The 12,933-nt window shown below is 42.6% G+C and overlaps 1 protein-coding gene across 1 annotated transcript in view; it reads right to left on the bottom strand.

The window, feature by feature from the left end:
* LOC124040347 (bone morphogenetic protein 5-like) overlaps positions 1–12,933 on the bottom strand; it is a 41,814-nt gene that overhangs the window by 22,983 nt on the left and 5,898 nt on the right. The window contains exon 2 of the mRNA XM_046357471.1: positions 12,180–12,372. Within this exon, the coding sequence (XP_046213427.1) occupies positions 12,180–12,372 (193 nt within the window). The remainder of the gene's footprint in view (positions 1–12,179; positions 12,373–12,933) is intronic.

Genomic DNA, 12,933 nt, shown 5'->3' with positions numbered 1-12,933 from the left:
TTGGGGCATCCGGACCCCTCTCTAGAATTCATAGTGGAGGTGGACACGTCCGAGGCTGGGGTGGGTGCCGTGCTATCACAGCGCTCGGGTACGCCAGCAAAACTCTGCCCCTGCGCTTTCTTCTCAAGGAAGCTCAGCCCAGCAGAGCGTAACTATGATGTGGGGGACCGGGAGTTGCTAGCGGTGGTTAGAGCTCTGAAGGTGTGGAGACACTGGCTTGAGGGGGCTAAGCACCCTTTTCTCATCTGGACTGACCACCAGAATCTGGAGTATATTCGGGCAGCTAGGAGACTTAACCCACGTCAGGCAAGGTGGGCCATGTTCTTCACCCGTTTCCGGTTTACTTTGTCTTATAGACCGGGCTCCCAGAACGTGAAGGCTGACGCACTGTCCCGCCTTTACGACACGGGGGATGGGTCCACCGAACCTATTCCCATCCTTCCCGCCTCAAAGCTGGTAGCCCCAGTGGTATGGGAGGTGGACTCGGACATCGAGCGGGCATTACGGGCTGAACCCGCGCCTCCTCAGTGTCCAGCGGGGCGAAGGTACGTGCCGCTTGGTGTTCGGGACAAACTGATTCGGTGGGCTCACGTCCTACCCTCCTCGGGTCACCCTGGGGTGACGAGGACAGTGGCGGAAGATCCTGACCGATCTTCCGCCGTCTCAGGGGAACACCACGGTTCTAGTGATTGTGGATCGGTTCTCTAAGTCCTGCTGTCTCCTCCCGTTGCCCGGTATCCCTACAGCCCTACAGACTGCGGAGGCATTATTCACCCATGTCTTTCGGCACTACGGGGTGCCGGAGGACATCGTTTCTGATCGGGGCCCCCAATTCACGTCTTGGGTATGGAGAGCGTTCATTGGAACGCTTGGGGGTCTCTGTCAGCCTGACCTCCGGTTATCACCCGAGAGTAATGGGCAGGTGGAGAGAATGAACCAGGAGGTGGGTAGGTTTCTGCGGTCGTATTGCCAGGATCGGCCAGGGGAGTGGGCACTCACTACGCCACTCCTCTACTAACGTGTCCCCTTTTCAGTGTGTGTTGGGGTACCAGCCGGTCCTGGCACCATGGCATCCGAGCCAGACCGAGGCTCCTGCGGTGGAGGAATGGGAACAGCGCTCCAAGGAGACCTGGAGGGCCGTCCAGGAATCTCTACGACAAGCGAGTGGACGGCAGAAGAGGAGTGCTGACCGCCACCGCAGTGAGGCCCCCGTGTTTGTACCGGGGGACAGGGTCTGGCTCTCGACCCGAAACCTACCTATCCGCTTGCCCTGCCGGAAGCTGGTTCCGCAGTGTGTAGGGCCCTTTAAAGTCCTGAGGAGAATAAACGAGGTGTGTTATCGATTACAACTCCCTTCCTATTATCGTATTAACCCCTCGTTTCATGTGTCTCTCCTCAGGCCGGTGGTAGCTGGTCCCCTGCAGGACAGTGAGGTGCCGGAGGTCCCCCCCCTCTGGACATTGAGGGGTCCCCGGCGTACACGATCCGGGCCATTCTGGACTCAAGACGCCGGGTGAGGGGCCTGCAGTACCTCATGGACTGGGAGGGGTACGGTCCGGAGGAGAGGTGCTGGGTACCGGTGGGGGACATCTTGGATCCATCCATGTTGAGGGATTTCCATCGCCTCCATCCGGATCGCCCTGCACCTCGTCCTCCGGGGCGACCGCGAGGCCGGTGTCAGCGCGCTGGGGGTACTGTCACGAGTCCGACCGAGGGTGTTTCCCCTTCCCGGGCGGGTGGAGCTCGGCGGTCGTCGTCACCGGCCTATTAGCTGCCACTGATTGTTTTTCCTCCCCCTCCTTGCATGTTTAGTGGTAGCACCTGTTCATGTTAATTAGTTTGACTTTATTAGACAGCCGGCCCGCCTGGTTGTTGTACGGGATTATTTCAATGTAACCTTAGGCTCTGTTGTAGAGGTACGTGTTAGTGCCTGGTCGTGATTTTTTCCATTGTATTTTTTGATTCCCTGTGTTTGGGAACGTAACTTTTGTGAGCACCCTGTGGTGCGTTGGTGCTATTAAAAGACGCACAGCATTGAACTCTGTCTCCTGCATTTGACTCCACACCCACGACACCCGGAGCATTACAATAGGTGTATAGAGGCCCATTATCAGCAACCATCACTCCTGTGTTCCAATGACACGTTTTGTTAGCTAATCCAAGTTTATCATTTTAAAAGACTAATTTATCATTAGAAAACCCTTTTGCAATTATGTTAGCACAGCTGACAACTGTTGTGCTTATTAAAGAAGCAATGAAACTGGCCTCCTTTAGACTAGTTGAGTATCTGGAACATCAGCATTTTTGGGTTCGATTACAGGCAAATGGTCAGAAACGAAGCACTTTCTTCTGAAACTCGTCAGTCTATTATTGTTCTGAGAAATGAAGGCTAATCCATGTGAGAAATTTCCAAGAAACTGATGATGTCGTACAACGCTGTGTACTACTCCCTTCCCAAAACAGCGCAAACTGTCTCTAACCAGAATAGAAAGAGGAGTGGGAGGCTCTGAGCAAAATGACAAGTACATTAGAGTGTCTAGCTGAGAATCAGACGCCTCACAAGTCCTCAACTGGCAGCTTCATTAAATAGTACCCGCAAAACATCAGTCTCAACGTCAACAGTGAAGAGGCGACTCCGGGATGCTGACCTAGGCAGAGGTGCAAAGAAAAAGCCATATCTCAGACTGGCCATTAAAAAAAAGATTAAGATGGGCAAAAGAACACAGCATCCAGGAGTCGCCTCTTCACTGTTTTCCGGTGAGACTAGTGTATTGCGGGTGCTATTTAATGAAGCTGCCAGTTGAGGACTTGTGAGGTATCTTCTTCTCAAACTAGACACTCTAATGTACTTGTCCTCTTGCTCAGTTGTGCACCCGGGTCTCCCACTCTTTTTTCTATTCTGGTTAGAGCCAGTTAGCTCTGTTCTGTGAAGGGAGTAGGACACAGCGTAAGGTAGTCATGTACAACATTAACAATGTCTACAATGTATTTCTGTTCAAAATTATGTTATTTTAATGGATAAGAAATGTGATTTTCTTTCAAAAACAAGGACATTTCTAAGTGACCCCAAACTTCTGAACAGTAGTGTACATCATGGGCAGGAAACATACTGTTTTTTATAAAAACCAACTATATTAGTAGCAAGCTATCAAAGTTGATCTTCATTCCTCCTAATCTTCACACTCTCCTTAAACTGATGAGAACATAGGCTATAGGCTAGTCCATGCGCAAGAAGTGTGTTTTTTGGACTAGGCCTAATCCTTTCCCAAAAATCAGAAGAAGCCTTTGACTCTTCTTCTGAACTGCCACCTACACAGCACAGCCACTGGCCAGGCAGCACATAAACACGTTTTTGATCAGCAAGAGCAGAGCAGGCAGGGGCTCAGGGTTGGAATATCCATTGCGGTGTGTAATGCAGCCTAGTTTAATTACACCGTCACAGCAGCTATTTTCGAAATGTAACTTTACTCTGTGATTCTCCGAGCGTGCACTTCGCAGACTACAGCCTGTATGGAAAATCTGATTGAGACCACAGTAAATAGCCTATAGGCGCAATTGATATTGCACGCCCAGCGGAGAATCATAGATGAGGGGTGGCATCGGGCACACATCGATATATAACCTAATAAGCAACTAATTGTAAAAAGATGTTTTTTAACCAATTACAAATGACTCTGACTAGATTTTAAAAAAGACTAAACCTTCTCATGTCTAGACTTAAAAAAGACTAAACCGTCCTCTGACTATATTCAAAAAAGACTAAACCCTCCCCTTGACTGAAATTGAAAAAGTATGGCCCTCTCTATTTTCCTCCAGGTAAACATTCTGTAACTTTCGATTCATGCCTCATGACTCTTTGGCCAGATTAGAGACAATCTGTTTTCACAACTGCACAATGTATGGACAGGCAGGATATTAATCAACCAGTCACATACTCAAGGCCATAATTTCCAAGTAGTGAAAAAACCAATAAAGTTACAAATGTGTCTTTGTTCTACCACACATTTAAAGTCCTATGTGTCTGAGCTGTTGAGCAGTTTAGAGCCATCTTTATGAGTGCTTCTTGGGGGAGGAGCAGAGAAAGGAGGTGCTGAACTGTGAAACTCTGAATAAGTTTTATCCAGCAGAAAAATAACAGTTAGGACCTAAGAAGCTAAATGTGTGGTGTGTGATGGCTCCAGACCTGGGTGAGCTATAAAGGTGACCGTGATGACTGAGGCCCAGGGCTTCAGATGGGAGAGTTTATTGACTAGGACCTCCAGAAAAGCCCAAGAGGGCCATATCTCCCCTTCAATCACCCGCACACATATTTGGCCAGTGAATGTGGGCCCTGCTTTAAGTAGACCCCTGTGTGTTCAGCTATGTCACTGCTTCCCACTTCCAGAACAGCTTTAAGAGAAGTAGGTAGGCATAAGGGTTACCATGGGAACCCCCTAGGCAGCTCCTATTGGGCCAATATGGCTTCAACTGAACGGGAATGCAACAAGTCGCCTGATAGTTAACACAGAGCAGGAGGACTGATAACTGATGGATTTCTGAGTGGTGAACTTGCTAATGGAAAAGCTTTATCCAATAACTATATTTGTGAGCCCCTGGTGTGGTGAGAATGAGACAGAACAGGGTTTGAGATACAATACACAAACTGTATCTAGTCAGTCAACTGAAAGGAGAACAATGTAGAACATTTTTAGACCAGGCAAAGATCAACTGTAGAATTCATACATAACATTGACATATTTACTTAACATGCAAATGTATGTTTGTTCTAAAGTTTCAGTAACTTATTAAAAACTATTTTTCATGTCCAAATACACATAAAGTCAAAATGTATGTTTGGTCTTAATTAAATAAAAGAAAAACCTGATTGGGCCAGAATGTTTGCGTAACCTTGTCCATTAAGCTGTGTTTACACAAGCAGTCCAATCAGATCTTTTGCCAATAATTGGTCATTTGAACAATCAGATCTTTAGCCCATATTTGGTCATTTTAACAATCAGATCTTTAGCCCATATTTGGTCATTTTAACAATCAGATATTTTGCCCATAATTGGGTAAAAGATCAGAATTGGGCTGCCTGTGTCAACCCAGCCTTATTGCCTCCTTTGTTGTTTGCTTCATCTTCATTGTATTGTTTCATGACTCACCACACTGCGTAGGCTACTGATTGCATTTACCACAGCTAAAACTCTCTTTCCATGGAAGACGTATAATATAAATACCACAATGGATGTTTCTAGTCAATAAAATAACCTTAATCTAGATCCTCCATTTGGAATCACAGTTAAGATAAAACAAAAGTATAGTCAATCTCCTAATGATAGTATATTTGTGACAAGCTTCATTTCATGGCATTTCTTATTAATTTGTGCCACTTAATGCTCTGCAATATCCATCTATTGCCTAAATGTTTGTATCAGGTCATGATTTGATATTTCAAAGGAGAAAAATAAAAAGTTTGAAGATACTCAAAACAAGCTGATTAATCAAGGAAAATACCCTCTAAACTTTAGAGATGTGCTAGTGTAAACATGCCCTTTATTTTCTGTCTGATTGCCTGCCACAAGTGTTTCACAGTATTGTGCAGGTGTTAAAGGGACATTTGAAAGCCTCCCTTGGAGAAAGCCTCCCTTGGAGTTGATTGATTGACTGATTAAGAGCACAAGATTGGATAGTGCTAGAGGTTCCAAGGGTGGCTTCTGATTTAAGGCCAATTTATACTTGATCTCCAAATGCGGTTGGAGGTTCCGTATGGACGGTGTGACACAATTGTGGAGCCGCTGGAGGCATGCAGAGGCCATTGAGGTCCGTAACGCATTGCCGTGCTCCTCCCAAATTTTGCAACAATGAGGAGGGCTCTGTATTGCTCCGTATAGCTCCGCATTGACATGATTGATTAAAGAATGGTAGAGGCGGGAGGTCCTGTGTCAACACAAACTCACTTCGTTAACAACTTCCTTCACAACAACTCTGCTTCATAAAGCACAATACGTATGAATGCCCTGACTTCTGCGGAAGCTGCATCACAGTAAACGCTGTAAAGCCACTGCAGACGTCAGATTGACCATGCATAGCGTTTTAGGGAGAGCCGCTCATAGATGTTATGCTCTACAGATGTAGAATATGTTGCAAGGAAAGATCAGGCTTGAATGCCTCGTGCCCTTTAGGGAATGTACAGCATTAGTGGGGGATGCTCTAACGGAAGATTGTGTTTGGGTTTCTGTTTCTGTACAGCACTTTGAGATATCAGCTGATGTACGAAGGGCTATATAAATAAATTTGATTTGATTTGATTTGTTTGTTTTTTATGGTTATGTCTTGTAATTGAGTATTTGTATTTTGTTTTGTATTGATGTGTGTGTTTGTATTGTGCAGGGCTCATTTGTAAAAGAGACTTGGTCTCAATATGACACCCTATTAAAATAAAGCTGAAGAAAAAGTATAAAATGTGATTGATTGGATTTATTGATTAATTAATTAGTTAATTAATGAATGCATTTATTCATTCATCCATTCATTTGAAAATACATTTACATCCATATCACTGAGGTATTACATCTCACATATGATAAAGTCATGTTTTCCATTCTCAAACTTTCCAATTTAAAAACCCAAATCAGCAACCATTTTGGATCTCTAACTGGCAAAAAGCCCAGGGCAGAACAAGGCAAACTGGTTTGTAAACTCACATGGCTGCATCTTTTATGTACAGTGATTCAGGATGCCTATAAACAGTAATAGGGGACATTTGAGATGGCTGTTTCCTCTCAGTTAAACAGAATAAAATGTGCTTTCACTTCCCTTCGTATAGGCGTTTGATTGAGGAATCCACCACTCTAAACCATAGAATGATCAATTACATGCAGTAGCAAATTCAGTTCATAACATAGTTTGATTTAGACCAAATGTACAGTGACCGTCTAAAGAGGTATAAAACTGGATGTCAAGGATACTCTACTGTACACAGTACTGTTTTAGAAAAAAAAGATTGTGGAACTTATTCCAAAGGTGGCATTCAATATAATCTGTTTCTGTGGAGGGACTTTTAAATGCCCATGACTGAATGTATATTCCATTTCACAAGAATTTACAAGGTAATGATATACTTCATATAAAAACATTTATATAGGATGGATGATTTACAGAGTCAAATTGAAAAGCAGCTGGTCATGATTTGATATTTCAAAGGAGACAAATTACCTTCTTGAAGCTACTCGGAACAAGCTGATTAATCAAGAAAAAATACCCTCTAAACTTCAGCGATGTACTTATATAAACAGGATGTCCTTTATTTTATGCCTGATTGCCTGACACAAGTGTTTCACAGAACCGTGCAGGTTTTAAAGGGCCATTTAAAAGCCTCCCTTGGAGTAAACTGTCACAAGCATGTACCCAAACCTGGATGCTCAGCTTTAGATAATGATCTAAAGATATCCACGCCCAAAATTCCAAACTTTCAAATGCATTCACATCAAATCAAAACAAATGTTGTTTTTCACATGCGTCGAATACAACAGGTGTAAACGTTACTGTGAAATGCTTACTTGCAAGCCCTTAACCAACAATGCCATTTTAAGAAAATGGAGTTGAGAAAATGTGAAAATGTGCAGATGTGTTCTTGCCTACCCTTACCACCGGGAGACGACTCATCAGGAAGTCCAGGATCCAATTGCAGAGGGAGGTGTTTAGTACCAGGGTTCTTAGCTCAGTGATGAGCTTTGTGGGCACTATGGTGTTGAACGCTGAGCTGCAGTCAATGAACAGCATTCTCACATACTGTAGGTGTTCCTTTTGTCCAGGTGGAAAAGGGCAGTGTTGTGTGTGATTGAGATTGTGTCAGCTGTGGATCTGTTGGGTTGGTATGTGATTTGGAGTGGGTCTAGGGTTTCCGGGATGATGGTGTTGATGTGAGCCATGGCTAGCCTTTCAAAGCCCTTCATAGCTTCCGTCCTGAGTGCTACAGGGAGGTAGTCATTTAGGCAGGTTACCTTCGCTTCCTTGGGCACAGGGACAATGGTGGTCTGCTTGAAACATGTAGGTATTACAGATCTGGTCAGGGAGAAGTTGAAAATGTCAGTGAAGACACTTGCCAGTTGGTCAGCGTATTCTCTAAGACAAGACCTGTTAATCCGTCTGGCCCCGCGGTCTTGTGAATGTTGAACTGTTTAAAGGTATTGGTCACATCGGCTACGGAGAGCATGATCACTGATCACTGTGTCCGGAATAGCTGGTGCTCTCATACATGCTTCAGTTTTGCTTGCCTCGAACAGACCATAAAAGGGATTTAGACTGTTTGATAGGCTCGCGTCACTGGGCAGCTCGAGGCTGTTTTTCCCTTTGTAGTCCGTAATAGTTTACAAGCCCTGCCACATCCGATGAGCATCAGAGCCGGTGTACTAGGATTCCATCTTAGTCCTGTATTGACACTTTGCCTGTTTGATGGTTCATCTGAGGGCTGTCATGACGTTGGCATGTGGGTAAGGTTTATGACCCACCCCCCATAAATACCTTTCTCCCTTCCCTCTCTCTTGACTCTACAGAGCGACTCTTGAATAGCCTTTGTTAAACAGAGATTCTGGGAACATCAGAAGGTGGGGGGAAATGAACCATATTTTGGTAATCCAACCAGATGAACATATGCATTGGTACTTAATGAATATGATGTCCGTTCAGTTGTCATCTGAGACATTCTCATCACTGATATGATGACATAAACAGTACAGTGGAAAGTCTACACATTATAGTTATCAGATTCACATGGAATTGTGTGCAATTTAAATGTTTGAATATTAAATTATTTGGGAGGGGATGAAATGTGATTTTATATTCTAAAATGTGAGAATTGGGTTTTCATGAATGAATTAGGCCCGACTCAGTGGCCCACCCACGTGAAGAGACACTCGTTATAATCTATGAAACACGCCCTCCTCTCCCTTCCTATGTAAAACCTTGACAACAATATAACTTTCTGTTCCGGGTACATTAGGATGACATTCCGATGTCAGAAGGGTTCAGATAATAACTACAGAACAAAGCCAACCTCAGTGTGAGCTTTGGTTGTGAATGGTATGAACTTTGATCTCTTATTCACTACAGAAGTGATAGCTGTTGAGTTAGCAACAGCAGCTACAAACGTGGGCTAGGAAAGAACAGACACATAACAACGTTATTACAATGTATCCAATTTACCACCAGAGACATTCTTCAAAGGACAAAGGACTCTGTTGGGCAACACAGCCTTCTATCTACCACCAGCCTACCGAAGTGCAGCTCAGAGTAAATATTTATTGCATTTTCCTTTTCCAAATGAGCGGTAATTTAGAATGCATAAGATACTGTATTTCCGAGACATCACTTCTCCCTTTTTCTTCAGTCTTTCTGCTCTTTCACTCAAACCCAACCCCCTTTTCTTTGGATAACCAGCTGTCATATCTGTTCTGTCTGCTAGGTACGCTTTCCTTTATGACATAATTTGTAATCAAGGTATGATTAATTCTGTGTATATGTAATTCTGTGTGATTAGTTAGGTATTTAGTAAATAAATAATTAAACCCAATTTTGTATTGCTGATTCAACTTGTTTGCCAGGGTGTTTGTGAAGATAACCAAGAATTTACAACTTTCATATGAGACTGAAATAAGCTGACGGTATTGATATTGACTGCTATTGATGTAAAATATTACTAGGTCTTTAAGAATTTATTCCAAATATAACTGCTCTATAAATATTATTTCGTGGTGCCTCGACTTTCTCGTTAATTACATTTACATGATTAGCTCAATCAAGTAATATTAATTACAGGGAAATTATTTTTATAGAATAGCATGTCATATCACTTAATCCGGCATAGCCAAAGACACGACAGGGCATAGCAGGATTTCTTATAAGATTAGTCTCCCGCTCCTTCAAAACGGCAGCTCTAGCCTTTAGCTCTGTGCTAATGTTGCCGGTTATCCATGGCTTCTGGTTGGGATATGAACGTTCTGTGACTGTGGGGATGATGTCGTCGATACACTTATTGATGAAACCGATTACTGAGGTGGTATACTCCTCAATGCCATTGGATGAATCCCAGAACATATTCCAGTCTGTGCAAGCAAAACAGTCCTGTTGCGTAGCATCTGTGGCATCTGACCGATTCCATATTGATCGAGTCACTGGTAATTATTGTCAAATTTGCCAAATGGAGGTTGAGGGAGTACGTGTCTCTTTGTGTAGAGTAAAGGTGGTCTAGAGTTTTTTTCTCCCTCTGTTTGCATATGACATGCTGGTAGAAATGAGGTACAACAGATTTAAGTTTGTCTGTATTAAAGTCCCGAAACACTAGGAGCGCTGCTTCTGGATGAGCATTTTCTTGTTTTCTTATGGCCTTATACATCTTGTTGAGTGCAGTCTTTGTGCGAGCGTCGGTTTGTGGTGGTAAATAGACGGCTATGAAAAATATATATGAAAACTCTCTTGGTAGATAGTGTTGTCTACAGCTTATCATTAGGTAATCTACCTCAGACAAGCAATACCCAGAGACGACCTTAATATTAGACATTGCACACTAGCTGTTATTGACAGGTAGACACACAACCCCGCCCGTCATTTTACCGCACATAGCTGTTCTGTCCTGCCGATGCATAGAAAACCCAGTCAACTGTATATTATCTGTGTCGTCGTTCAGCCAGGACTCGGTGAAACCTAAGATATTACAGTTTTTAATGTCCATTGGTAGGATAGTCTCGAACGGAGCTCATCCTGTTTATTCTCCAGTGATTGCACGTTGGCTAATATAACAGATGGTAGAGGGGGCTTACACACTCATTGACAAATTCTTACAAGGCACCCTAATCTGTGCCCCCTATATTTCCGTCTTTTCTTCATAAGAATGACAGGATTTGGGATCCGCCATAAGAGATGGTAGCATCAACATTATGTACAAAAAAGTTACAAACAATGCGGAAAAAAACACAAAATAGCACAATTGGTTAGGCCCCGTAAAACGGCAGCCATCCCCGTCAGCGCCATTATCAGTTTCAAAGCGGATTCAAAACTAATTTAAGCTGTGTTCAATTTCATAAAATGTTAGGTTCACTCTAAGACCATGGTGATTGGAAGATTGGAAGATTGGGTGATTGGTAGATTGGGTGATTGGTTGATTGGAAGATTGCGTGACTGGTAGATTGGTTGATTGGTAGATTGATTGACTGGTTGATTGGTAGATTGGTAGATTAGTAGATTGGAAGATTGTTTGATTGGTTGTTTGGTGGATTGGAAGATTGGTGGGTTGATTGATTGATTGATTGATTGATTGATTGATTGATTGATTGATTGGTTGGTTGATTGGTAAATTAGAAGACTGAAATATTGACTGATCTGTTTGGAAGATTAATTGATCGATAGATTGGATGATTGGTTGATTAATAGATTGATTGATTGGAAGATTGCTTAATTGGTAGATTAAACGATTGGTTGTTGATTGATTTATTGAATTATTGATTGAATGTTTAATTGATTGGATTTATCAATGAATTCATTTGAACATACATTTACAGCCATGTCACTTAGATATTACATCAGACATGTGATAAAGACAGTTCTTCCATTCTCAAAATATCCAATATAAAACCCAAATCAGCAACCATTTTGGTTCTCTAACTGGCAAAAAGGCCAAGGCAGAACAAGGCAAACTGGTTTGTAAACTCACATGGCTGCATCTTTTATGTACAGTGATTCAGGATGCCTATAAACAGTAATAGGGGACATTTGAGATGGCTGTTTCCTCTCAGTTAAACAGAATAAAATGTGCTTTCACTTCCCTTCGTATAGGTGTTTGATTGAGGAATCCACCACTCTAAACCATAGAATGATCAATTACATGCAGTAGCAAATTCAGTTCATAACATAGTTTGATTTAGACCAAATGTACAGTGACCGTCTAAAGAGGTATAAAACTGGATGTCAAGGATACTCTACTGTGCACAGTACTGTTTTAGAAAAAAAAGATTGTGGAACTTAGGAATCATAAATATACAGTTAACCCTATTCCAAAGGTAGCAGTCAATATAATCTGTTTCTGTTTCTGTTTCCATAACTGAATTCATATACCATTTCAGAAGAATTGAAAAGGTAATGATATACCTCATATTTAATTGGGATGATTTGGGGTGTTAAAATGAAGAGCAGCTGGAGCTTACTTGTTTTGATATTCCTTGATGACCTGGTGGATGGTGACCTTCAGGGTAATGTTCTCATAGCGAGGAGGACTGCCATCTTTGTAGATCCGAAACTCAGCAGCAGTCACCGCCTCCCCCTCTGGGATCTGAGTCAAGTCAAAACGGAACTCCTTGTAGTGTCTTCGCTGATGGGAGAAATCTTTGTCTTTCTCCACTGAAAAAGAAGACAGTATGGTCCATGAGGACTAAATAGAGGACTCGCATAACTGCATAACATGCTGAGAGGAAATGTATAAACCTTATTCAGATCAGTGATTATTATTACCGATATCTTCCTCCCTGATACACAATAGATCCAAAATGTGTTGCAAAGCGACAGAATGTGGTGTGACAGCAGTAACCTACCTAACTGAAAAAAAAGTAATTTATCAAAACTTTTCACATTCCAAAAGCCAATCCAAACATTTTGACTCCCAACAAAAGCACTCTCCAGTCCATTCAATCAGTCAACTGAGTACAAGTAGAAGTTTCCGGACAGGCCCTCCACTGTGTGCCGCACAACATTCTCTGCCCATGATGAATGGGCTGTCAGTTAGGAAAAACAGGGTGATTTCAATAATTGAAAGTTACTTTCGTCTTTTTCGTGCCCCTCCACGTGAGAAAAAGAGATCAGACAGACTTTTTTTTTTAACATGATTTGAGTGACTGCTTTGACCTCATTTACCAACCTAATATTGATCTCCTGTAGTTCCTATATAACATATTGGCTATGTTT

Source organism: Oncorhynchus gorbuscha, linkage group LG07 (assembly GCF_021184085.1).
Source record: "Oncorhynchus gorbuscha isolate QuinsamMale2020 ecotype Even-year linkage group LG07, OgorEven_v1.0, whole genome shotgun sequence".
Taxonomy (NCBI): domain Eukaryota; kingdom Metazoa; phylum Chordata; class Actinopteri; order Salmoniformes; family Salmonidae; genus Oncorhynchus; species Oncorhynchus gorbuscha.
Note: the sequence above shows the minus strand (reverse complement) of the source record. Positions and strands in the feature narration are given on the sequence as shown.